Consider the following 25,635-nt stretch of genomic DNA (forward strand, 5'->3'; position numbering starts at 1 on the left):
TGAGGTACACTTTTGTAGGTGTCAGCCTTGGAACTTGGAAAAGGCTTGAAGGAATAGTATATATTCACATAGTGAATGTTGACAAGCTCTTGGAGCATGGAAATCAAGTGCTGAGTAGTAGGGCTAGAGACATACAGGGCTAGATGTAATATATCTGGTATATAGTTTAGACAGATGCTTTTTTTTTTTTTTTTGCTTGCCAGTCCTGGGTTTGGGCTCAGGGTCTGAGCACTGTCCTTGGGCTTACTCAAAGCCACAGCACCACTTCTGGCTTTTTTCTCTGTGTGTGGTACTAGGGAATTGAACCCAGTCTTTGTGCATGCTAGGCAAGCACTGTACTACTAGGCCAAACTCCAGGCCTCTAGACATATGTTTTTTGCATGGTTTTGTAGATGGTTATGTGTAGAGACCTTTGCCATTTTCTGATCAACTGGCATTGCATGCGAAAGTCCTTTGGATTTTTTTCCTCCTAGATGAGTCTTGATCCCAGGGCCTGGGCACTGTCATGAGCTTTTTAGCCTAAGGATAACACTCTACCACTTGAGCCACAGCTCTACTTCTCACTTTTGTGGTATATAATTGGAGATAAGAGTCTCACAGACTTTGATGCTTGGGCTGGCTTTGAACTGTGATCCCCAGATTACAGGTGTAAGCCACCAGCACCTGCTTCCTCTCGATTTTTTTAAAATTTTTATTATCAGGGTGCTATATAGAGGGGTTGCAGTTATATTTGTATGGTAGTGAGTGCGTCTCAAACATTGTTACCCCTTCCCACTAACCCTTCCCCCACCCCCAACCCTACCCCCACCCAATTTGTAAAGTTCATTTTCAACATATTGTCTGAACATCACTGTTACATTGGCTTACCCTTTGTCCTTTGTTTCATCTGGATTCATCATTTGGTGGTATTGTAGCACTGAAGTCACCTGCATTAAAGGGCTGTCACAATAGAGTTTTACATGTGATTTGTTTTGTTTTGTTTCGTGTCTTGCCCAGGTTGGTGTTCAATTCCTGGGACTCAAATTTAGTCTCTTAGTGGCTTGGAACTATAGGTGCACACCACCACATGTGGCTCTTTTTTCCGCTTTCTAAAGAATTTTTTACCATCTAGATACAGTCCTTAGAACATTGGATAATTGGAACCAGGACCACTTTTTGTGGCTAATTACTGCTCCTTAGCAGTTACCTCCAGCAGGTCCAGAAATGATGAATTTCCTGCAAAGAAAGATCACTAGCATAATTGAAAGAAAAACCTAAGTTTCATGACATTGCTCATGAGTTTCCCGGACTCACTGCATAAGGAATGGTGACCTTTTGGAAGTATAATTGCCTTGCACTTGACCCTTGTGATTGTGGTGGGTGGTGGGGGAGGGCATCGTGACAAGGCTGCTTTTGATTGTGTCAGATCTGTTCTAAAGCGTCCGGGAGGAAGATTATGCTGACCATTCTAGTCCATGGTCTATTTCTGGTAGACATGGTATAGAGTCCCAATCACTGCCTGGTTCTTTGAGAGATTGAATGGTTAAATATTAGATTCACTAGGATGTTTTTTTTAGTTGTGACTTAAATGACTTTTGATTTTCAGTTAAGAGTATTTGTTATATTTTCTTATTATTGATTGACTTTAGAATGTTTAAATTTAGCAAAGTTGAAACCATGATAAACTTAGCTATTCTAAAAGCAGAAATACCAGGGATAGGTTTTGCAGTCTATTCAAATTTTGTTATCATCATATATATGGAATTATACCTTCTTATAATGGCCAAATATGGCTGGTTTGTATTTATGTTCTAGAATTTAGAGTGTGTGGGATTACAGATATCCTTTATACAAAGTCTTTTAAAAAGCTCAATTTTTGGAATTAGTGTTGTATTTTGTCTTATGCCTTAGATGTATTGTAGTAGAATATTGTAAGTCAAAGACCATTTTAAAAGTGAGATCTCTAAGGGAAATTGTTCTGAGTCCCAGTGATCTAAATATATGTTTGGATCCTCTTAATGTGGACCTTCCTCTGCATGAAGGATTCTGGCTGAGAAAGTTATGACAGTATTCTAGCCAAGGAAATACTGTGGCCAGGCTTGTATTTGTCCAGGATTTTGCTAGCATTTAAGATGTACAAATAAATGCAAGCATGAAAGGAAGGGGAGGATTTAGTGAAGCCAAATTATCTCATTTGCTCTTGGGAGTGATTCTTTGGTTTAGGATCATGGTTTTACATGGCACCTCTTTTGATGTCATGGTGAAGTATCTACTGTGAATCCAACAGTAAATAATCTTTAAAGGATGTTCATATTGGAGGCATCAAGATAAAAGAAAGGAATAAATGTAAGCCTAGGATGGTAACTCTGCTCAGGAAATCTAGTGAGGATTGAGCAGACCTGTCATAGAACGTGGGAAAAACTAAGCATGAATATCTGTAATCCATTCTTTTTTGTTTGTTTTTTGTTTTGTGTTTTTTGCTGTAACAGAGACTCATCTGCTACACTATCTCAGAGAGCCTTTTTATTTTGTTTTCACTCAAAATCCTCAAGAACAGTAAAGGAATACTTCTTAATTTTTTGTCTATCCTGCAGTCCTCCCACCCCTTTACTTTGGAATAGTGCCAAGTTGAAACTGTTGCTTAGTGGAAAATGTATTAAAAGCTCTGCTGTCCCCTGCTTGCCAGACAATGCAGAAAGGCTTGCATCTTTTAAATGTAATGTTAGAATATCCAAGCTGTTTTAAAATGCTCTTTGTGCTAAATAAGCTATAATTGTGTTTCTGGCAACAGGTCTGGGACTTACTAATAATTCTTAACCATAGCACAATTATTTTGAATTTATATAGAGTAAATTTCACTCACTAATTTTACTATAAAATGTCTCAGGTATTGACTCAATACCTGACTCAATTTGATTAGTCAGCAGTTGTGTGTGTGTGTGTGTAGAAATCCATTATATAATAAATTCATATATATAAATCCATTATATATATCATAACGTGTATATATATATACATATATATGTTGTATATACACACATATGTATAATGGATACTTTTGGGCCTGAAAACTTTTGAAGGTATTTTTACTAATTTTTTAGTTACTGTGCAGTGTCTTTGGTTTAAAGTTGTTATAAGAGGAAGTTGCTGGGCCGGGAGTTTGGCCTAGTGGTAGAGTGCTTGCCTAGCATGCACAAAGACCTGGGTTCAATTCCTCAGTACCACATACATAGAAAAAAGCTGGAAGTGGTGCTGAGGCTCAAGTGGTAGAGCTCTAGCCTTGAGAAAGGCCAAGGACAGTGCCCAGGCCCTGAGCTCAAGCCCAGGACCAGCAAAAAAAAAAAAAAAGAGGAATTGCTGTTGAGTAGGGTATGTTTTTTGTTTGTTTGTTTGGTTTTTGAGGGTTTTTTTTTTTAGTGGAGTACTTTTTTGTCCAGACCCTTATGTAGAAATGCAGTACATCGATCAGACAAAAGGTGAGATTGCTTTGAGTAGATAAGGAGGAGAGAGGTGGGAGGTATGGGGTGAGAACATGTTGTGGTTCTCTGAAGTTCACCTTGTGTCAGTTATACAGCCCTCTCTCTTGGTCTCTGGGTTGGATCCCTGTGAGGAGTGCAGGCATGGCCCACGTTACTCTGTAACCCAGATGAAGAAACTGACACTCAGTATAACTGGCCAGACAATATAAACAGCGGGTAAATAAAGGGACACTAATTTCACTGTATTTGGTCCCAAGGCTAGATTTTACTGAAGTAATAGCTGAGCTTAGTTTTTGCTTATCTGTTTTACATATTAGTTGTATATAAAGGTAACAAAATCATAAATATATAATATATATAACAATCATTTTATTAATAAAATGATTTGTATTTATTCTATCTTTATGTCCCTTTTTTGAGAAATAGGCTGTCATTTTTCCTAGATATTTAAGTTTAATTAGTACTAAAGCAAATTTCAGTAATTTATTTGTATTTTTTGAAAGTTAAATATATTCAATTAAACATGTAGTAATAAGATTTCTGTAAAAGTATATTGTGGTGTAGTTTGACTTAAAGAATTTTAATCACATATTTAAAGCTTTTCTGCATGTGCACATATGAGTTCATAATATTAACCCCAGTGCCCATAAATTGTGGTCATGTTTGTAGTTGTGCCATCTTGACGTCTGTAGCAAAGCTTCTTTAATTAGAGGGTAGTGGTTGCCTCGTGGGAACCTGTTATATACCGCCCTTAGATGGATTTTCCACCTGTGGCCAAATTGCCATTCCTATGTTTCTTTGTCTATGTTGAGACATATCTTAAGCAAAATTCTGATTCTAGCCAAAAAAGTTAAATGTTCATAGAACAGTAACAGCTCTCTGCAGGGCCCTATCCCTCCCACAACTCCTCTGCTGTGGAAGATATCCTAGGCATGTCAGATAAGAACTACTCAAGGGTCCAGCTTAAAAGTTTTTAAAAAACTTTACTACCCAAATCCTGTTTCCTGTGACTACTTTCTCACCCCGAATTGAACTGCTGTTGGATTTGAGTCCTTGAAGAACTATAGTGAGGTCTGTTGCAATGTAGAGTTTAAGCTTTCTCTGGCCTTAACATCTTCATATTTAGAAAGTTTGTCACTTACTGAATGATTACTATATTCTGAAAATTGAACTAGATATTTTACATAATCTTCTTTTGACCTTAATATTGTACCTTGCACCGAGTGTGGTTTGATTCTTGTTTAATTGCATGTATATTAACTTCAACCCACAGATCTTTAGAAACTTACCCAGGGTTGCTTCGTATATGAATTAGTATCTGAGCCTGGGGCCAACAGCTGTGTGGTTGGTAAACTGCTGCCTTAAGAAGATAGGAAGGTTTTATAGAAGAAAAAATTATTTATAATAGAAGCATTTTAAATGTATTTGACATGTTAATGTGTTCTTACAGATATAAAAATTTGAGTGTATATATGGAACTAGAACATTTTCAAAATAAAGAGAAGTGATTATATTTTACTATAATTAATAAGAAAGAAGAGAAAAAAGGAAAGAACAGTTCTACCTAGAAAAACTTCATTGAATTTTGTAAACCAATTTTTAAAAGCCAAAAAGCTGAAAATGTAAAACTCTTAGGATTTTATTTCTAGGAAGGCATTGTGATCATCTCAGCCAACAATCTCATTATCTTTGAGGTGTCTGAGACTTAGGAGACAGACCTGATTACACAGAGCTATGGCTGCATTCTGACCTGAATGGCTTAGGGGAATGGAAATTGTAATTTTATTGATTGATTGCTATATCAAGGTTTGAACTCTGAATTTCATGCTTGACAGACATGTACTCTACTGCTTAAACCACTAGCCCTATTGCTGTGGTTATTATTATTATTAATTTTTTTTCAGGGGGGGGGGATTGGTCGTGTGGCTTCAACTCTGGGCCTGGGCACTTACTGTTCCTGAGCTCTTCAGCTCAAGGTCAGTGAGCTACCACTTGAGCCATAGCACCAACTTCCAGTTTTCTGGTAGTTGATTGGAGATAAGAGTCTCATGGACTTCAGTGCTCATGTTGGCTTTGAACTGTGATCCTCAGATCTTAGCCTCTTGTGTAGCTCGTATTATAGGCTTGAGCCACTGGTGCCCGGCTTATTTATATTTTTGTTATCCTTAAGAAATTACACAAAAAGGGTTTCAGTTCAACATGTCAGGTTATGAGTACAATGCATCTTTTTCAATTCTTTTTTGGTCCTAGGGCTTGAACTCTGGGCCTGGAACTGCCCCTAAGCTTTTTTAATTTTTAATGTACAGGGTTTACTTTACAGTTGCATAAGTTAGGTAATGAGTACAATTCTTTTTGAATTGTGTCACCTCTTCCCTCATTGCTTCTTGCTTTCATTATTTTTAAGATAGGTTCTTGCTTTTTGCTCAGGCTAGCCTAGGTCACATAAATGTTTTCCACATAGGTGAGATGTCAGGTGCCAACACACCTAGCCTTTTCTTTTGAGATGAGCTATCACCACCACAACTTTTTTTTTGGCTGGGATGGCCTGGAAGTATGATTCTTCTCATCTCAGCCCTTGTCTTAGCTGTGATAACAGATGCACACCACAGTGCCCAGATAATTGGCTGTCTTCCTGATCTCATCCATTTAAGTAACTTACAGGTGTGAGCAATTGGCACCTATCTAGATTTGTAATTTTAACTTTTAAGTGAGAAATGTACCTATAGTTGTACCTATAGTAAGCTCAACAGTTCATATAAATTTCTAGAAAAGGGACATGTCTGTCTTACAGACATTAAATTCTTTGGTATTTGTGGTGAAAATAGAGTGAATTCTTCTTTACCCCTTGAACTGTGGTCATTCTAAGCTCTGGTCTAAATTACTGCAGAACCTGTGTCTCCTAAATTTCAGGAAGCCTTGATAAGTGGGAGGGAACTGAGCTGCTGTGTGGAATCAGCATGGCAAACTTGAGAGTGGATTAGTGAACAAATGGCTGTGGTGAAAGACTGGGACAAGTATGAGATGATTGTGACTATATAAAATATGAGGTGAACTATCAGATTACCCAGAATTTGGGATGCCAGAGCAATTGAATTTGATTTTGATTTTTTTTTTTTGGCCAGTCCTGGGGATTGAACTCAGGGCCTGGGCTTTCTCAAGGCTAGAGCCCTGCTATTTGAGCCACAGCACCACTTCCAGCTTTTTCTGTGTATGTGGTAGCGAGGAATCGAACCTAGGGCTTCATGAATGCTAGGAAAGAACTCTTACCACTAGGCCATGCTCCTAGTCCCAAGGTTTTTGTTTGTTTGTTTGTTTTTTGGTTTTGGGTTTTTTTTTTTTTTGTGCCAGTCCTAGGGCTTGAACTCAGGGCCTGGGCACTGTCCTTGGGCTTTCTCAAGGCTAGAGCTCTACCATTTGGGCCACAGCACCACTTCTGGCTTTTTCTACATATGTGGTACCAAGGAATTGAACCTGGGTCTTCATGCATGCTAGGCAAGCACTCTTCTAACTAGGCCAAACTCCCAGCCATAAATTTGACACTCATGTTTCGCTTCATCTATCGCAGTGGTATTTGAGGAAGTACTTAATATTTTACACTGGAAGGAGAAGCCATTAACATTTTAAAAAGTATTTCTAGTAAAAATTAAATGATACATGGTTTTCAGAGTAGGTATTGTACTAAGCTTTGGAAGCCAAAATGGTGAAGATACTTTATCAGTATACAAGAAATACTTGTTAGTAACATCAATGTAATAACACATAACCCTTGTTTAAAATTTTTGACCAAAGGGGCATTATTACCTTGATATTACTGTATGGAATTCTCTTGAGACTTCAAGATGACCGATATGTTAAAAAATGTTCCCTATGTAGGAACATTGAGTGTGGTCTTTCATTATCAATGTAATCATGAATTACTGCACATGAACCTGAATTTAATAGCATAGACTGAGTACCTCTAGTGTGGGTGCAACTGGGTAGATTTGGGACTATACCAAGCCACTGATATCCTGCTTGATCATAGAACCCAAGAGAAGAATAGGCAGTGTGTCAGGTCAGTAATTTCTGAATGGAGTCATATGGTACAATGAGAGTGGAGAGCCCACTGGTGTAGTGGTGGGGAAGAAAGGGCCTGTATAGGGAAACAGAGAAGTAGTAGCAATTGATAATCGGATGAATGAAATTTTTCAAAAGGAAGCACATTGGAGATTAGGAAGCATAGTATATCTGGATACGAGGCTGAGAGAAACGGTCAAAGTCAAAAACTCAGAAAGTTGATTTATATTGTATTGTGGCATGAGCTCCTTAGCTTTGTATGGACCCGAATAGTTGATAGATTGACCAGAATGGTACTTCAACCATGACTGGTGTGGCACTGGCCTAAGTGTGTAGAATTCTGAGATAAGTAGAGTCAGAGATTCCTAAAAATGGTTTCCCATGTGTTTAAGTAGAATTGTGAGAAGGAAGGGAACACTTGTCACTTAGTCATGGACATCATTTGTGACCTCACTGGTCTTTGTGTCTGTAATCTTTGTAGGTACATTATGTTGTAGTTTCATTTTAATAAAGGATATAGGAACAAAATTTCAGTTGACTGATAGAGCCACGCAGTGTTCTGATAGAAGAGATGCTCTTAGTCCTGCTGTGAGATAACAGACAGCAAAGTCCTTAAGAAATTCAATCTTAACTGAATAGGATACATGAGGTGGGCCACTGTTAAAACAAAATTTTCTTACAGAGAACATATATATTAACTAGTTAGACTTCAGAAAATTTTCTTTAGTAAGTATTCTTGTGTGTTTGAACTTATTTATGTCAAAGGGTCTTTTACACAACTTTTAAGAGTCCTGATAATCCCATGAAAATTTTATTTATGAAGTAGTATTATAAAAATGTTAATCATGCTGGGTGCCGGTGGTTCATGCCTATAATCCTAGCTTCTCAGGAGGCTGAGATCTGAGGTTAGAAGTTCAAAGCCAGCCAGGACACAAAAGTCCTCAAGACTTATATCTCCCGTTAGCCACCAGAAAACAAGAAGTGCTGCTATGGCTCAAAGTGGTAGAATGCTAGCCTTGAGCTGAAGAGCTCAGGAACAGTGCCCAAGTCCAAAGTTGAAGCCCTATGACTGACCCTCCCCCCCAAAAAAAAGGTTAATTATGATTTTTAGAAGCATGTTAGTAAATTAAGACATTTTCATAGGCAAACAAAATTCTTACTATAATAGCAATCCAGTTATAACGGTCCACAGTGCATATAAATTAGGGCTGTTGAGTGAACTTATTGAGCTGTAGGAATGAGAGTGTTGAGGCTTTGAGCAAATCTGCATTTTTGTGCTGGGCACTTAGGCTGTTTCCTCATCCTTAAATGTTAGATGACATTATTATTTCAGGAAGCATGGAGTTAAGTCAACTTTGTCAATAGTAACGAATGCAGAGTCTGCCATGTAAGACTGTAAACTTGAAGCATTACATAATTTTTTTAAACTATTCTCTCATCATTATTAAAGGAAAAGACTGAATTCACACACACACAAAAAATCTGAATTTGCTTGTCCTTTTATTGTTGGTTTGAGAAGTTAAGTGACTCTGGATAGATCACTTACTATGTCTGTGAATAATAGCTACTGCCTGCTTTACTGGGTTATTGTGAGAGAGAAATGATCTCTGTAAGTAATGTAATTGATGCAGTCCTTGGCTAGCAGATGGTTGACTTTCTTTGCTGCCTTTAATTTGTAGCTTTCTTTTTCTTTCTAGTCAGGTCTGGAGAAGAGGATAGACCAGGCTGTGGATGAGTGGGATGTTGAGAAGGCTGAAGAACTCAGCAATGAGCTAGCTACTCGGGAGGTGAGTTCAACTGATTGAGTATGCATTGTATTTCCAGACCTTTTCAAGTAAATAGATTTTCTTTTTATGATAATAAGTTCAGTATTGAAATATTTGACTTAAGATTTTTCTTTTGCCCATTTTCTTCATTTATACTTTAAAATGCTTGCTTTATTTTTGTCAGTGGCTCATACCTTACAATCCTATCTGTTCAAGAGACTGATATTGAAGGATCCAGGTTCAAAACCAACCCAGTGTCACAAATCTGTGACTCCCTTATTGCCAGTTAATCAACAAAACACCAGAACCAGATGTGTGATACAAGTGACAGAGCTTTGGCCTTGATTTTTTTTTTTAAAGGCCTAGTGATTGAGAGCTATTTCATGCCCCGGAACTGCCTCCTGTTCACCCCCACTCCACCTCTCAAAAGAAGGAAATTTTGTTTTGTCTGTGGCATTTCTCTTTACTGTAATGTTTCTTTAATCTGAAATAGTTACAATTTGTGTCTCAGAACTTTAACATTTTTGAGAAGAGGCCAGTTTACCCCTAGATTTATCTGATCTTTCTTCAGGATTATTTACAGAAGTATGGTATGTGGCTTTTTCCATGCAAGCTGTCCAGAGACATATACTGTTTTTTTATCTTGTGTGATGGTGTTACTTTGTTTAGTTCTGGTGGTATCTTTGGGTTGTATTGTAAAGTAGTATTTTTTTCTTGGGTAATAAGTAGTAAGTATCTTGTAGGGAGGTAGTCTGAGACTACAAATACTCTCCCTTACTATACTTCCACATTAATTTTAGCATTTACTAAAAACTTTTAAATAGTTCTTTTAAGAAGCTATACAGAGTTGTCACTTAGCGAAGCAGTTTATGAATACAATGCATCTTGATCAGTGTCCCCCTTTCAACATATTTTCTTGCTTGAGACAATTATTATGACTTAGATCTGTAAGTGCATTTGTGTGTGTATATGTGTGTGTGTGTGATTTCTTGTTTGGTCCTGGGGATTGAACCTAGGGCATTGGCATTGCACTAGTTGCTAGGCAAACTCTTTTTCACTAAGGTACATCCCATCCCAACTTTAGAGCTTGAAAATATCAGTTGATGTTACTTTTCATTTTAACTTGGCAGGCCACCTTGGCTTGAGATATTGGATTATAGTCCTTTTCTGATTCCATGTTAAATCTCTCAGTAAACCTAGATAATTTTCTAAAGAATGTGCTAGGCTGAAAAGAGATCATCATGTGCCACTGTCAGTGAGCAATGGCATTGTTTGAACAACCTGGCCTGCCTGCCCAACCCATATACCAATGAGCTTACTTTACTGTATGTAGTTGCCTGGCCAACCACCCCAGAAGCCAAACCATTGAGGCCTCAGAAATGGGTGTCTCCTTTGGAATGGGAAAATTGTTTTGGTGTTTTGTCATCCTATTTCACAAATGGATTTTATAATACTATTTGTTTTCCATACTTACTAACAAGTGAGATTGCTTTAGGAAATACCTGATATTGTTGGCACTTATGAAGATAGTAACCATTTTTCTTTGTTGTCTTTTTTACTTCCATATAAACATAAAGCTTCACTCTTACAGAGGAAACTAAAGTTATTTAGTATTAATTCTGGTTGGGTGTGGTGACTCTCATCTGTAATCCTAGCTACTCAGCAGGCTGAGATCTGAGGATCAAGGTTCAAAGCCAGCCCAGGCACAAAAGAACCTCTAGAAAATGGAAAGTGGGGCTTGGCTCTAGAGTAGGCTGGTAAGCCTTGAGCTGAAGAACTCAGGGATAATGCCGAGAATCAGGGGTAGGGTGGTAACCTTGAGCTGAAGAGCTCAGAGACAGCACCCAGGCAGAATTCAAGCCCTATGACCAACCTCTGCCTCCCGCCCCCCCCCCCCCCACACACACACAAAGAATTCTGGTTTACAGGTAAAATAATACTTTGGGCCTTGTATATTTTTTTTTGAACAAATGGAAAGATCTAGAAAATGTTTGCTGTTCAGACACAGATATTGGAAAGACACTGATGCTGAATTAATCACCATGAAGATTAACCAATATTAGATTCTTGACTGGATAGCTTAGTTTGAGGTTTAAGTTCTCATACCCATCCTTTTAATGCCAACCACTGCAGATAGGATAGCTAGATGTGTAAGTATAGGATAAATTAAGTGTATAAGTCATGGTAGATGTCCTTTTGGAAACCAGATACATTTGATTTTAATCAGTACTGTGTTTCCCCCAAGAAGCAAATGACTGGGACCAGCTGATAGAGCCTTTGTTCAGAGACACAAATCCTACAGTTCTTAAAGCCCTTTCCAACCATAATAAGTAAAACAAATTTTCAGTGTTTAGCATTTATAAGCCTGTGAGACTAATAAGGCAGTATCCATTTTCAAAATATATAAATAAATAAAGCCAGAAGTAGAGTCATGTGGGCAAATAGGCCTTGAAAGCAGTTCTTCTAAAGGCCTGCCAAAATAAGGCCCTGTGCTATTGTCATGACACAGCAAGAATTCCTTAAATGCAGTAGAATAGACTCTGGTTAGGAGGGATGACTTCATGTGTATGAAACCTACATTGTGCTTGGTTTTCTTATGTCTTGGTTGATGCTCTGAAACGGCACCCCTCTTAATGATTTAACCCTTGAAGGGGAAATAAGTAGGAATCATAAACTTAAGTTTGTGTCAAACCGATATAACTTCTGGGGATTGTGGGGGCAGGGGTTGTTGTTGTTGTTTTGCCAGACTTAGGGCATGAACTCAGGACCTGAGTGCTGTCTTTGGGCTTTCCTCAAGGCTAGTGCTTTACCACTGAGCCACAATACCAGTTCCAGCGTTTTCTATCTATGTGGTACCAAGGAGCTGAACCTGGGTCTTTTATGCATGGGCAATCACTCTACCACTAGGCCAAACTCCTGGCCAGGTTTGGTTTTTGTTTTGTTGTTGTTGTTTTAATTAAAAAAAAAATTGTGCGAGTCTTAGGGTTTGTACTCAGGGTTCAGGCTCTGTCCCTGAGCTTTTATGGTCAAGACTAGCCTTTGAGCCACAACTCCACTTCCAGCTTTTTGTGGTTAATTGGAGATAAGAGACTCACAGACTTTCCTGCCTGGGTTGGCATTGAACCATAATCTTCAGGTCTCAACCTCCTGAGTAACTAGGATTATAGATGTGAGCACTAGTACATGGCTGAAAAGTTAAAAAACACACACACACACACAGACATTAGAGCATATTTGTTAACTTCAGACTTGAAAGTGGATTTTATTGTCTGTATATTAATCCATCAAAACAGATATTTTGAAATGAAGTGCTAAGGCCTCGATTGAACTAAGGAGGCAGTAGTTAGGTTGAATCTCATATTTTGTAAGGAGATCCTTGCAAATACCATCCTTTGGTAGTGTGTTTTTTGACCTAGTATTATTTGTTACAATATACATCACACACACACACACACACACACACCACACATTTGAGCATATTTGTTAACTTCAGACTTGGAAGTGGATTCTATTGTCTATCCAGATCCATCAGAGCAAATATTTTGAAATGAAGTACTGAAGCCTAGATTGAACTAAGTAGGCAGTAGTCAGATTGAATTTCCTATTTTGAAAGGAGAATGTTTCTCTAAGTATTTTCTTGTTAGCTGCTGGAGTTTAAAACCAACTTGGGTTTGGCAGCAGAACAGTGTTCTCACAGTGAGATGAGTCATGCCTACATTAACTAGATGTCGTACTCAGCAGATTTGTTTGACCTGTTCACTGTCAAGGCAGAGATGAATGAGGGCTACCTGTAAATTTAATTTGAGCTTTGTACAGCTTATGCCCTTAAAGATTAAGCTTTTTCTGTAAGGAATTAAAACAGGATACTCATTGGCAGCATGAAGTAAACTTGACTTTTTGGAAATACCAGTACTTCATGTTGTGACAGTATACTAATATTGTGTAACCTGCAAAGAGTAGTCATGTTCTTTGAGGATTTACAAGATATTAATATTCACATCTGAGATAGTTTAGTTATAATTCTCTGCCATCCTCAATAAGACCAAAACCTTTAGTTTTGGTGATAGGATAAGATGTCTCATATGTTAAAGCTTACTTTAGCTAACTTATAAATGAGGACCCAGGACAGTGAGCATAATACTCATTTAGAATCTAACCAAATTATCACAGGTAGAGATGATTATATGTATAGTTTTAATATTAGCCTTTTTATAGATATAAGTTAAACCATAAATTTGATAAAGTAGGCTGCTTGAATATTTGTATTTCAAAACATAGATTCAGAACAGACTTCAAAATATTGCTTATTAACATTTTGATAAAGAAGCTAACTTTTTAAAATTAAACTTTGAAATAAACTTTTCATAGCTAAGTGAATTCAATGCTCACTAAATTTGAGCAAATTATTAATTTGTACTGTATGCTGTATTTAGAGCAGTTGTTCAGAAAATCTGTAAGCATGTTTACTGGTTATGTATACATTTGGGGAGATAGGTTCTGAATTTTATGTTACTATCCTCAGAAATTTTCTGGATGCTGTAGCATGTGCTCTCACATTCATGGTCTTTTCAAGTCAAGTTTATTACAAGGCTTTGGTTTCCCTGAGACAGTTTGACTACATACAACCCACCATTTTTCATTTCAGTTATTATTTTTATGTAGATGTAAGTGCTCTTGATGGAAAAAGAGCTAAATTCCCTCTCCAAATGGTACCTTCTTGAACAATAAAAACTTGACAGATTTATCCATCAAAGTACCTAAACTATTATCACGTCTGGAATTCAGAATTGATATGTATACTCAAATTTTTAAACTTAAATTTTAGAGTTGCTGTCAAACTTAAAGTTATATCTGGTCAGAGCTATTATGTTTGCAAAATATAACAAAATTGAACTGAAAGTTCAAAAGAAGCAATTCTTTTGTTTGGGAACCCTTTAATCTATAATCCAGAGAGCAAAATTGTTTTTGTCTCATTTTGTGAATGCTTTCTTTGAGTAGAAATACATACCTTGGAACCAAGTTTCTGAAACAAAAACAATTTGTTCAGATATAAAGCTGAACACTGTATTCCAATTAGCTACTGTAAAAGCTGATCATGGGAACCTGTGACCCTAATGAAGCAGGCCTGATCCTTTCTATGTTCATAATTACCATGATTTCTAGCCACAGAAGGTAGGGTAAATACATGAAGAATGCATTGCGTATTGTTTGTTTGGGTATGTTAAGAATATAAATTTATATCTCTTATTTCAATGTATTTTATGGAAAAATTTTGATTTATGGGGATTATTTTGTTGTTTGTACCAGGAGTGTATGTGACAAATTCCAGTCATAGATTTTTTTTTAACTTAGTTATTTTATTCAGAGTCTTCAGAGTTTCTTGGAAAATGTATATTGTGTCTTTGTAATTTTACTACTCCTCATTTGAATGATTCCTTGGTTTCATTTATTTCTTTTTCTAACTAGGCAACAGAGTTCAGTAGCATTTCTTTTTAGTCTGTTTTCAGTGGTCTGTACTGGGAGAGAATATTGGATACCAGAAAGAGATGTAGGCCATTGTTTCTAAAAGGCAGCCTACCTTTCACCTGGTGAGGCTGGCGCTCTGGCCCTTGGAGAATGTGTAGCTAACAGAGGCACCCTTTCCTTAGCTTGGTCGTCACACAGTGATTTTTCACTTAAGCATTCTTCCATGTACCATTTTGTAGTCTGCCTATAGTCTGCAGGGCTCTTATATAGTTGTTAAAATTCTCTGAAGCCTTCTTCTCCCTAGTTCTTATTTGTAATTCAGTGTGACATGGAGACAGACACTTAGTGCAATGTATGGAAAATAAACTTCCCGTCCAAGTAAGAGAAGGACAGCATGAAACTTTCACATCTAGTTTGAAAGGTAGGTTCATTCCCCTAGGAAACTGTGCAGAGCCTTGAGGTTGAGCATGGTAGTCTCAGAAAAGTGAGGTTTTCTTTGGGGTTTTTAAGATGTGCTTACTTAGATAGATCTCATTGGATTGTGGGAGTTTTAACCTTTGGGGTCTGGTTGGGCGATCACCTTGAACAGCATTCCTTATGCTCTCTTTTAATTATGTTTATCTGTGCTTTTAACTAACCTTAAAAAAAAAAAGATTTCAGATGTTACAAGTCTAATTAAAGAGACAGACAAAGCACAGTTTATACTGTAGATTTTTTCTGCAGTTCAATTAATCAGCATGTTTTCTCTTTTAATTAAAACCATTTTAGTAAATTAAAGCCCACAGCAAAACACATATATAATTTGTTTGTAATTAGCTCTTAATTGGTGGTAGTTGAAGCTTAGCACCCTTGGTTTCTTTCTTCATGATTGCCATTTTATTAGCAGCCAGTCATTAATTAATCTTTTTCTAATTAGCTTATAAAACTGTTGATGGCACATTATTGTAAATGTGATTTTAAGTTCAAAGCTTGTTAATAGGCTTTCTTACTTAGAAGAACAGAGATAAAGAAATTGCTGAAAACAGTACTACAGTTCTTTTAAAAACTGTCTTTCTTATGGGGGCTGTGTAAAGCATCTAACAGCTTATGGTTAATTTCTTAATGCTTTTTTCTTCCCTTATGAATGGAATAAGTTGCTTGAATGTAAATGTCTATACCCAGTAGTCATTTCAGCAGTAAAACATCTTTTTTCCCTCTGGGAAATTGTCATCTCTACATATAATTTGAAGTCTTTACAGTCATCATTAAAACAGGTGTTATGTAAACTATTTCACAGTGAATCAGAGTATTTGAATTAGATATAAGTATATGTGAACACAGGTATGTATACATATGTCTTTGTCATAGGTTAAGTCAGAATTTGGGGGGTTATTGAAGTAGAGTAATATGAAGTTATAGACATAAAAATCAATGAGATGTATATATAGTCATGCACATAGACACACGTATACAAACATCTATAAATATATTCCAGCCTGTGAATGCATATTTTAAGATAAAAATGAAATGAGCAAATGAGGTAATGTAAAATTAGAGTTATCTGACGAGATCTAAAGCATATTTGCTGTCATCAGAGCACTGGCATCTCAGGTGTGCTGTTCCAGAGGCAGACACCCTGAGTTTATGCAGCAAGTACCATATTAAATTGTGGTTTGAGTGAAACACATTAGCCACATTATGTTCTTCTGTGAAATTTACCACCAATTTCATAAAACTACTTAAATTAACCATATGGCATTGTGAACTGTTTTTAAAATCAATTATTAGTGCCAACTTTTGAAAGTTATTTTAACAACTGGCATTACCAGCCATTGGAAATTACTCGTATTTGCTTCTTGAACTTCATATGTTATTTCAACTTTGGCTATGTTTTGCTTATTTCTTAGGAGGCATTTTAGGATGCCATGCAAGAGACATTAGAAAGGGATAGCTGACAAGGAAAAAATTAAAAATTGGATAAAAAGTAAATGAATAATGTCATATTACTAAAAAGATGAGAGGCTAATTTGTGCCGACTTTTTGCTAATTTTGTTCAAGCCTCAAAATGAGGAGCTGTCACCCGTTCTGTGTAGCACTGATGACAGTGCCAATGATCCATGAAATAAGCTGCCGCTGGCTTTGTTCTGATAAGAATGAACAAATCTGCACAATGTTCGGCTCCCAGAATCTCATTTTCATACTTGCATGCAGGCTAAAAGAAATAAGCTGTTTGCAGGCTTGATTAATCAGACATTGGAGGGGTTTTTGTCTCTTTGATCTCTTTCGTCTCCTAGGTAACTTGCTTGACATTAATGTTGAGCTTGAGTAAAGACAATCAGGAATTGTCGACCAAACTGATATAAAAATTAAAGACCTTAACACTTTAAGTACTCCAGTAATGGTTCCGCTTTACTTCAGAAAACATCTGTTTTCATTTAATTAAAGAACAAAAGAGAATGGCATAAATATTTTTCATAGAGACCTATTATTGCATAAAAAGTTAAAGTATGATAATTGGTATTTTTAAGTAAGTGCCTTGAAAGTGTTCAGAAAGGAGGAAAACTTCATAAATCTGTTACAAGCTAGTAATTTTGAGCTGAGTAAAATATTTTATGAAATGGATAAGAAGTTTATAGTTGTGCTCGATTAAGCTGTTTGGATCAGATGATTCAAATGATTACCAGGAAACTTCTTGCAAGAAAAACTAACTTTATTTTGAAGTTTGTCTTTTAAAAATATGTGCCACGTTCTAAGGATGTGCCATTATATCTATTTTACAACCCTTATATGATTTACACTCACTAAACCTGTAAAATTGAAAGGAATTAAAAAAATGTCGCTGTGCAATTGCTTGAGGTTATGCAGACGCTTTTACAAATCTTCCAAGTGGCTGTAAAGATGAATGCCTCAAGGGTCCAGCCAGGGCCCTGCTTTTCCAACCAGCTAAAGCCCTTATCTTAAATCCAAGCAAAGTACCATTAATCTTTTTGAAAGACCTTTTATGGCTTTTAATATATCCCAAATTAGAACATTTTACACCCTTGGTTCCTGAAATATGGTGATAAAAAGCCTTTAGAGCTTAATTTTCCTTACCGCATGCTCTGACCAATTTGCAGTTCTTTGTGATAATGTTTAGACACCTTAATTAAAATGCAGCAAAATATTGGATGTTCTATATGGAAAATGCTGATACTTTGGCTGTACATACAAGAAATTCTGTATATATTTTGATTCATTAAAAAAAATTCTTTCCACATTGTGTTGCTGTAGTTATCTGATGACCTAAAACAGTTTTTTTTTTAAAAAATATCAGAACCATTGACCAAGCTTTTGTGATGTTTACATTGGGTACGAAGATGCATTTTTTTTCTTTTTATAGAAGCACAAGGGAGATTCTTGTCCGCCTGTTTTATTTGTTTGTAATACTGAAGCACCAGCACGATTACTCTTTTATATTCTGCAACGTGAGTTCACCATCATGACTGGAACACTGCATTTCTTCTCAGCAGCTTCTACAGAAAGTCTTAGTTTTCTTTTATATTTACTGATATTCTTGTTCTCTTTCTCTACAGAAATAAGCAAAATATATTTGTCTTAAATATGTGAAAGATACATAAAAGCAATAAATTCATTGCAAGTTGAAAGTCATTTTTTTCAGTAAATGTATAGATATATGTACATAGACTAGGTTTGTTTAATATCTGTGTGTTGGAAGAATATTCCAGTTAACTCAGACCATGGTGAAATGAAGTTAAAAAATAAACATTTTACAAGAACAAGTCTGTTTGGCTGAAAGTGTATGTGCACATATATGTACATGTGTGTGTTTATATATGTATACGTGCACACATATACATATCGGATATTGTTATGTATTTAGTTGGTTCACAAAAGAATGAAGTGCTTTCCTATGAATACTATTTAATCATTCTTAATTATTTATATTTTGAAGTGTATGCTGAGTCTTGAGAAAGATGTTATGAGTCTTTACTATGGTGTCAGGTGTCCTGGCTTTTCCTTTAGCCTTCTAAAATAGGAGAATCATTCCAGTGTGACCAGGTGAGGAGTGTGTAGGAATCAGAAGTGCAGGTGCAGACACAGAGGATTGTCTTGGTTTGTCTGCTCTGAATCTAGGCAACCCGGAGAGAGGAATTTCAGAAAGTTAAAACTGTAAAACTGCCTTAATTTTCAACAGTTAGAGGAAATAATTTTCTTACATAGTTAATTATACATTGTAAATGTGGTTCATAATTTGTTTCTTACTCAAACTATAGTATAGGTTGGGCATAAGTATAAAAATAGCTGATTGGGTCTTAAGATGGAATAAGCAAGACTAGCTCATAACATTTTCATTTGATGTGGATGCATGTGAATAGAATGAATGGAAAAAATAATGGGTGCTTTACCTTCAAGGGCTGGGAGTGGATAAAAGACTACCACATGAATGCAAGCAGTCCATTGCGCATATTCTGCATTACATTTTATATCATGGGACAGCTGTTTAGATGTCCCCTGGTACCTGCACGTGTCCACTCCCTCTCGCTTTTAGATAGAGCTTCGTGAGCAGAAATGATGTCCACTTAGCCTAACAGAGCTGGCAGGTACTCACTTGACTGTTTGCTTGTATCACAAGTGGTTAAGAATTATATCTGAATGAAATTCCATCTCTGTGTTTTCAGTGGCTGTCCTAATGAAATTCTTTTTCATTAAAAAGGTAGCATCTACCCAAGAGTTTTGTCTTTTTCATGCTCATTGATTATTCATCTTTTTGGTTGATTTCGGTGATGTTTTTCTGATAAACTGAAATGAAAAGACAGCCAGCAGAACAAAGCCAGCCCTGATGCAGTCATGTTTTTCCCCCTCCTGCAGTTTAAGACAAGGCTCTGTGTGGTTCACTACTATGTCTCTGGCACCCAGTGCAATGCCGCTGTGAAGTTTGTGGGAAGTTGTGATAAAAGAGGATGGCAGCAGCCAGGCTGGCATTGGTTTGGGTTTTGAGCAGATACTGACATTGCTCTGCATTCGTGAGTGGGTTTTCAAATAATGACGGCTTTTCCTCAGAAGCTTGCTCTGCTGCTGACTAGCTCAGCACCTTGTTTTGTCAGCTTCCTCCATTTTTTGTTTTTTACATATACTGTCCTGAACTAAGATGTATTTTTGTTTCTCATTTATAAACTCCAGCCAGTTCTTGAGTACCACTTGTCTGCTTTGCCCTAAAGGAAACTTCACCAAGATAAGCTGCAAGACATGTCAGGCAGGCCAGACCTCACTTTCCTAAATTGTCTTCTTCCCTCCACATATCCCCTGCCTTGCTGTTAGCAAGCAGACCCTTGAAAACAAGGCTTTGATCTGTTAACTATGGAGTGGCTTCCAGGTCATTGCTTCTTTTTCCAGGTCTCCTGTCTACTAATGTGCATTAGGTTGAGTGAAGGAATAGAAAAGTCAAGAAACACCACAAAGATTTTTAGCCTTTGTCATTTAACCTGAGTTCTGAATGGAACCATTTGTGACATCCGTGTAGAAATGTGTTTAAAAATACGAACTGTTGGAAACTAGAAGATGTGAGCATTGCAGCTCTGGGGATGTTTGCTATGGGAATGCTCTGCAGCCAGCACAGGGCAGGGAATGTGGGTGCAGAGACTTAGTGATTGGGTTAGGGAAGGCTTCTGGGGTGGGAGTTCATTTTGAATGGACTTTGTAGGACTGGGGATTGGGTGCCAGTGGCATAAACAGGATCCTGTCCAGGGAATACCTGGGTCGTGGAGGCTAGCCTCTTCATCTTCTAGCCCCCCCCCCCAATGTTCTTTTCTTTCTCAGAGACTTAAAAGCTCTTGCCCATCATGCAGAGTGCATTTATGAAGTAGTAATTAGCTTTCCCATGTTTTATTAATCCCATCTGTGACTGCCAATCAGCGCTTCTGATCAGCATGAGATAACTGGTGTGACCGCACTGAGTTGCTGTAATTCTAGCCCAGAGCAAAGAAAGTTGATGTCTCTGTCAGTCTGTGTGCAGCTTATCAGGCCAAATTCCTGTTCAGCCTACAGAATTGCCTGGATGACTTGAAGAGCCTCATTACTACCTTGGTGGAGCCTTGAGGGGCCTCAGTTTGGGAAGGATTTCCAACTAGGAGCTGTGCAGTTAGGGCAGAGGGTCTTTAAGGAGGGAAGGGAAATAAGGACCATAACTATATGTTAGTTACATTTTGTTGTGATTTGTCAACATGCCTATGTTTCCCATGTGTTCTTAACTGTTTTAATTGCAAATTTTGTATTAGCTGTTAATAATTATTTTCAAACATTTTTCTTTTTCTCCCTTGTAATTTTTTAGCTTGGTGTAAAAATTGCCAAAGCAATTGCCTGCCACAAGTTTGTAGAAGCCAAAAAGGAGGCTGAAAATTCACAAGCTGCTCGAAAGAAGAAGAAGCTGGCATGGGGGTAAGTTTACTCAGGATTTCTGCAGTAATATACTGATGTTGTAGGAGTTGGAAAAAGCCCTCTGTTGCATTTGTGAATCCAGTTTGTAGGCAATTGTTAACTTGTACTTTTAGTGTTGTGTTGAATGTTTATTTAGATTATGAATGTGGAAGCATTTCTTCATTCTCTCTGGTGTTTATTCTGTAAATAATGATGGCTATGAAATCTTCAGATTTATTTTTCTTTATCCTTTAGTAGTAAACATGTTTTTTCAACAAAATATTTTTATTTTAGAAATATATTGAACTATTTATGTTCTTCATTTTAGATTTGAAGCAAAGAAGAGATGGGAAACCAAAAGCAACATGGGATATATGTAACCTGGAGCTCAACACTTACAGACTCACAAGCTCATATAAGCAAAACTTTTCTGCTTAAACATGTTGGAAATTGATATAAGTAGGAAATTATCAGCACTTGGATTTTTTCTAAGGAGTTTATTTTTATTTTTAAATTTTCTTGTCAGGCTGATGTTCAGAGGGTTACAGTTACATATGTAAGGTAGTGAGTACATTTCTTGTCCAACATTGTCACTTCTTCCCACATTTTTCTCCTACTTCCTCTTCCCCCCTCCCCGAATCCCCTCTTCCAAGAGTTTACTCTTGAATTGAGTGTTTTTGTTAATTGTGTAAGAAATTTAAGCATACACAGAGGGAAAAAGTGTGGTTTTTTTCTAATTAATTTGAATAGACCTACAGTGTGAAATCAATCTGCTTTTCATTTGTTTGGTATAGCAGAGCCTTTGGAATTTATCTGTTCTAGGCATGACTACCGTGATTCTGGAATTGTGATTTTAAAATTGTGACCGTTTTTACAGATAACTTAATGTCATAAAAACTATTATGGATCCCTTATTGGTGGCAGTAGAATTGATATTTTTATGGTTACATAGCAAAATAATTTTTGTATACCTTCAGATGAAAGATAATTATAAAGAGGGATAGAATGTAGTATTGGGAGGGTAGTTTAGTTTCAGTTCTGCATAAAAATGTCCTATCTCGGCTCTTTCTTTAAATTATTAGAGGGTATAGTTACATTACATGTTTATATTATATTAGATGTATAATTTTATTAAACAATAATTATAATTCCAAATGACTGAATTGTCTAAAAGCTGGTTTGTTTTATACTTTTCTTCCCCATTATTACTTAAAATACTGAAGAAGTAAGTGAGGCTATGGAGAGGACGGGCACCATTGCAAGGAGTGTTCATTGGATATCTGTTTCACATTCTTTATGGGAAGGGGCTTTGAGAAATCATATTACAAGCTAGTAAACAAGCCCACACTTGGATGTTATGAAAAATGAGTTCTGATTATAATTATATCACTTACAAGTATAAAACATTGATGTAATTTATTGATTTATGAAGATATTTAATTTTTCTATTTCTCTGTTCCACAGTAAGTAAATAATTAGTTGCTACTTAAGCATTCAGAAATCTGCCTTGCTTCATTTTAGTTGAGAACAGACATTACCCAGAAAGCAAGATTTAGTAGATGGTATATCTACTGATGTATTGTGAAAAATACCCACACCACTTACTGGCATACTATACATTTTATGATTTCATACTTTGTTTTACTTGTTAGACCTACAACATCCCATTTCAGATTCTTAGTCAATACAAACATATAGAAACTTTAAGAATCCATCCCAGTGGAAAAATCTCTATTACATAATCTGCTGGTTTTGTCAGAAACATAAAAATAGAATTTCTTTAAGCCAGAGTTGTTTTGGATTGTCTCATACATAGAGCCTGACAACAGACACTGTCATTGGGCTCTTGCCTGGTTTTCCTTCTTCCTTTGTGTATAATTGAGGCCATTTAGTGATCCTTGAAGGCACATTTACTTGTCTTCTGCTGAGGCCTTGCCACTGGGTCACCTAATAGGTTTGCCTTTGAAGATCAGTCTGGCCATCAGAAGCCCTCTTCACCTCATCCAGTGCTAATGGTTGCCTCTCAGCACCTCATGAGAGCTCTTGTGGCCTTGGGAGCTTTTTAACGTAGTGGGAGAGTACTGTGGTGGGCTGAAGTGCTGGGGTAGGGACTCCATTTCCTAAGTCCCTATTCTTTTGGGAACATGGGTTGTAGAAAGCTTGGCACACACTGGTACTTGGATAGATGAAGTAGTTGGGAACAACTTGGAGAAGACGGGGCTAGGTATCTTGGGTCATACCTGCTCGTCCCTTTTAGGACCAGTTTTAAGCTAATCAGCTCTAACACAAATTAGACAACTTGCTCATTAAAGCAGAAAATGGGAGCATTATTCCTAGAGTGCCAACGTTGCCAAGGGCTGTAATCATTCGTCCTTTCCATTCTGGTCGCATTGAAATAAGGGTTCTTTGTGGATCAGTAAGCTTCAGTTCCTGAAGCTTCAATATGTGCATTTACCACCAGAATGTGTGCATTAGATTAGCAACATAAATGTCAGTTATTGTTAACTGAGATTAATATGTTTTAGGCCATTGGTATGGCATTAATATAGCCCTGATTTATTATTTAAGTACTGTAGGCTAAACCAGTTTACTAAAGAACAGTAATTTTGAGCTTTACAGCGCTAGTTCTGAGAAGTAAAGTTGGTAGTGCATTCTTGTTTAGGAGCCTGCGGGATGTTTCTGATTCGCAACAGAACATTCTATTTCTTTCACCAAAAGGAGAGTTTGAAGATATAATTTCAGGCTTGCCATAATTAGTTCTGATGACAGAGTTAAATACCTCAGCCAAGACTGTAAATCAGTAGCTAAGCAGGTTCCTACAACTGATCATAAATCCCGGACTCCATCTTTGGAGCATTTAGTGTGGGGTGCAGACAGATAATGAAAGTAGGGGCAGACCAAGGACAGGAATAAAATGTTATCTGAACCTTAGGTAACATCTTTAAACCTCTTACTTAAAATCAGTGAATATCCCTTATATCCTTACTGTAAAAACATTAAATCTTTTAAGTATTTTAATTAATTGGGTAATTAATAACTAAAGTTTGAATTTCTGAAAATATGAAGACAAACTTACAAAATGTCTAAGTTCATAACAGCTAGATTAATACTACCTTTGTAGAAATGTGTGTCTTAATAACAAAAGCTATAGGACTAATGTTTAAAATGCTACTTGTGCAGTTTATAAAAAGAGATATAAACATCTAGGGAAATAGGCTGGTGTCGTGTAAGATCCTATTTTTTGGAAAATCAACTTGGTGAGTCCCAATCATCAAATGCAGAACCAACAGAGACAATTCAAGTTTTTCTGTGTTGGCAGAAGTCAGTTTTATTTTTAGTATCTGGCAGGGTTACAAATGCTTTGCATGTCAATTTAATATTTTTCAAGCCAGCTGTTTATTCATTGGCTTAAAATTTACACTCTACTAAAGTCTTAGCTCTGACTTTCATGAAACAAATAGCAATATTTGGACAAAGTATGTACATGAAAATCTTTTTCCAAAACCAAATGTGGATTGGTATTTGTGGCATCAGTGCCTTTGAACCTGGTAAACAGATCTGAAAGTACTTTGAAACGAAAAGCTTGATAAACCTATGGTGACACATTTCTTATTCTTTTATTACAAAGTGATCAGAATATTTTTCTAGATTTTCCAACTAAAATTGTTGGAAGTCTTCATGGAACAGTATTTGTTGTTTAGTGAACTAGCAAGTCATTTTCTCAGTGCAGATGGAGGGAGTCTCTTAAAAGCTTGAGTGAGGGACTCTGTATTTGGCAATATATGCACAGCTTTATTCTTTAGTCTGTTATTTTGTCTTCCCTCCACACTATGCACCCAGAAAGGAAGAAACTTCACACTCATATCCCACCATTGTGGCTATAATCAGCAGACTTCCCAGAGAAGGGATTGTTGACCTCAGAAATAAACAGAATACCGTGGAAGGCCTAGGCAGCCATGAAGAAACTTAGAACTCACTGGTAAGTGACTTATAGATAGATGTTTACTTGGCCAAGATGGCATCAGAGAACCACATTGGCTTTGGTGATTTTGGCCTGGGGAATACAGGCTCTGGTGCCATGAAGTGCACTTTGCTTTTAGATCTGCTTGTAAAGTCAAGAATTAGCTAGGATATAATTATATTTTTTATTGGTATTAGTAATCTCTTTTTAAATTCAAGGGGGAAAAATACAGCATAGAAGTTTTCCAAGTGATTTTTTTTTTTTTAGCAATATCCAGCCACAAAGAAAAAGGGGCAAGGGTGGTAACTGCCCCAGAGAAGCCTTGGTTCCTCAGTGCTTTTGTGCTGGCTTTTGTTGCCCACTCACAGGCACCACTTGAGCAGTTGCTAACCACTCCTCCTTCGCCTATGGGCCTCTCCTCTTGCTAAATTGCTGCAGGGGGTCTGCTAGGTGACAAGTATGAAATGAGGTAATCTTTTCCCACCTCTCATTTCTGATGGGTGTGTCTGTCCAGTTATTACTTGTTCATCGAATC

The 25,635-nt window shown here is 36.9% G+C and overlaps 1 protein-coding gene across 5 annotated transcripts in view; it reads left to right on the forward strand.

The window, feature by feature from the left end:
* Fam204a (family with sequence similarity 204 member A) overlaps window positions 1-21,615 on the forward strand; it is a 31,190-nt gene extending 9,575 nt beyond the window's left edge. For all 5 annotated transcript variants that reach the window (XM_090345771.1, XM_090345772.1, XM_090345773.1 and 2 more), the window contains 3 exons: window positions 9,212-9,301; window positions 21,054-21,160; window positions 21,468-21,615. In XM_090345771.1, the coding sequence (XP_090201897.1) occupies window positions 9,212-9,301; window positions 21,054-21,160; window positions 21,468-21,519 (249 nt within the window). In that variant the 3' untranslated portion in view covers window positions 21,520-21,615. The remainder of the gene's footprint in view (window positions 1-9,211; window positions 9,302-21,053; window positions 21,161-21,467) is intronic.
* The last annotated feature ends 4,020 nt before the right edge of the window (window positions 21,616-25,635 follow it).

The sequence above is a fragment of the Megascapheus bottae genome, chromosome 15, assembly GCF_031878675.1.
Source record: "Megascapheus bottae isolate mThoBot1 chromosome 15, mThoBot2.hap1, whole genome shotgun sequence".
NCBI classification, from domain to species: Eukaryota; Metazoa; Chordata; class Mammalia; order Rodentia; family Geomyidae; genus Megascapheus; species Megascapheus bottae.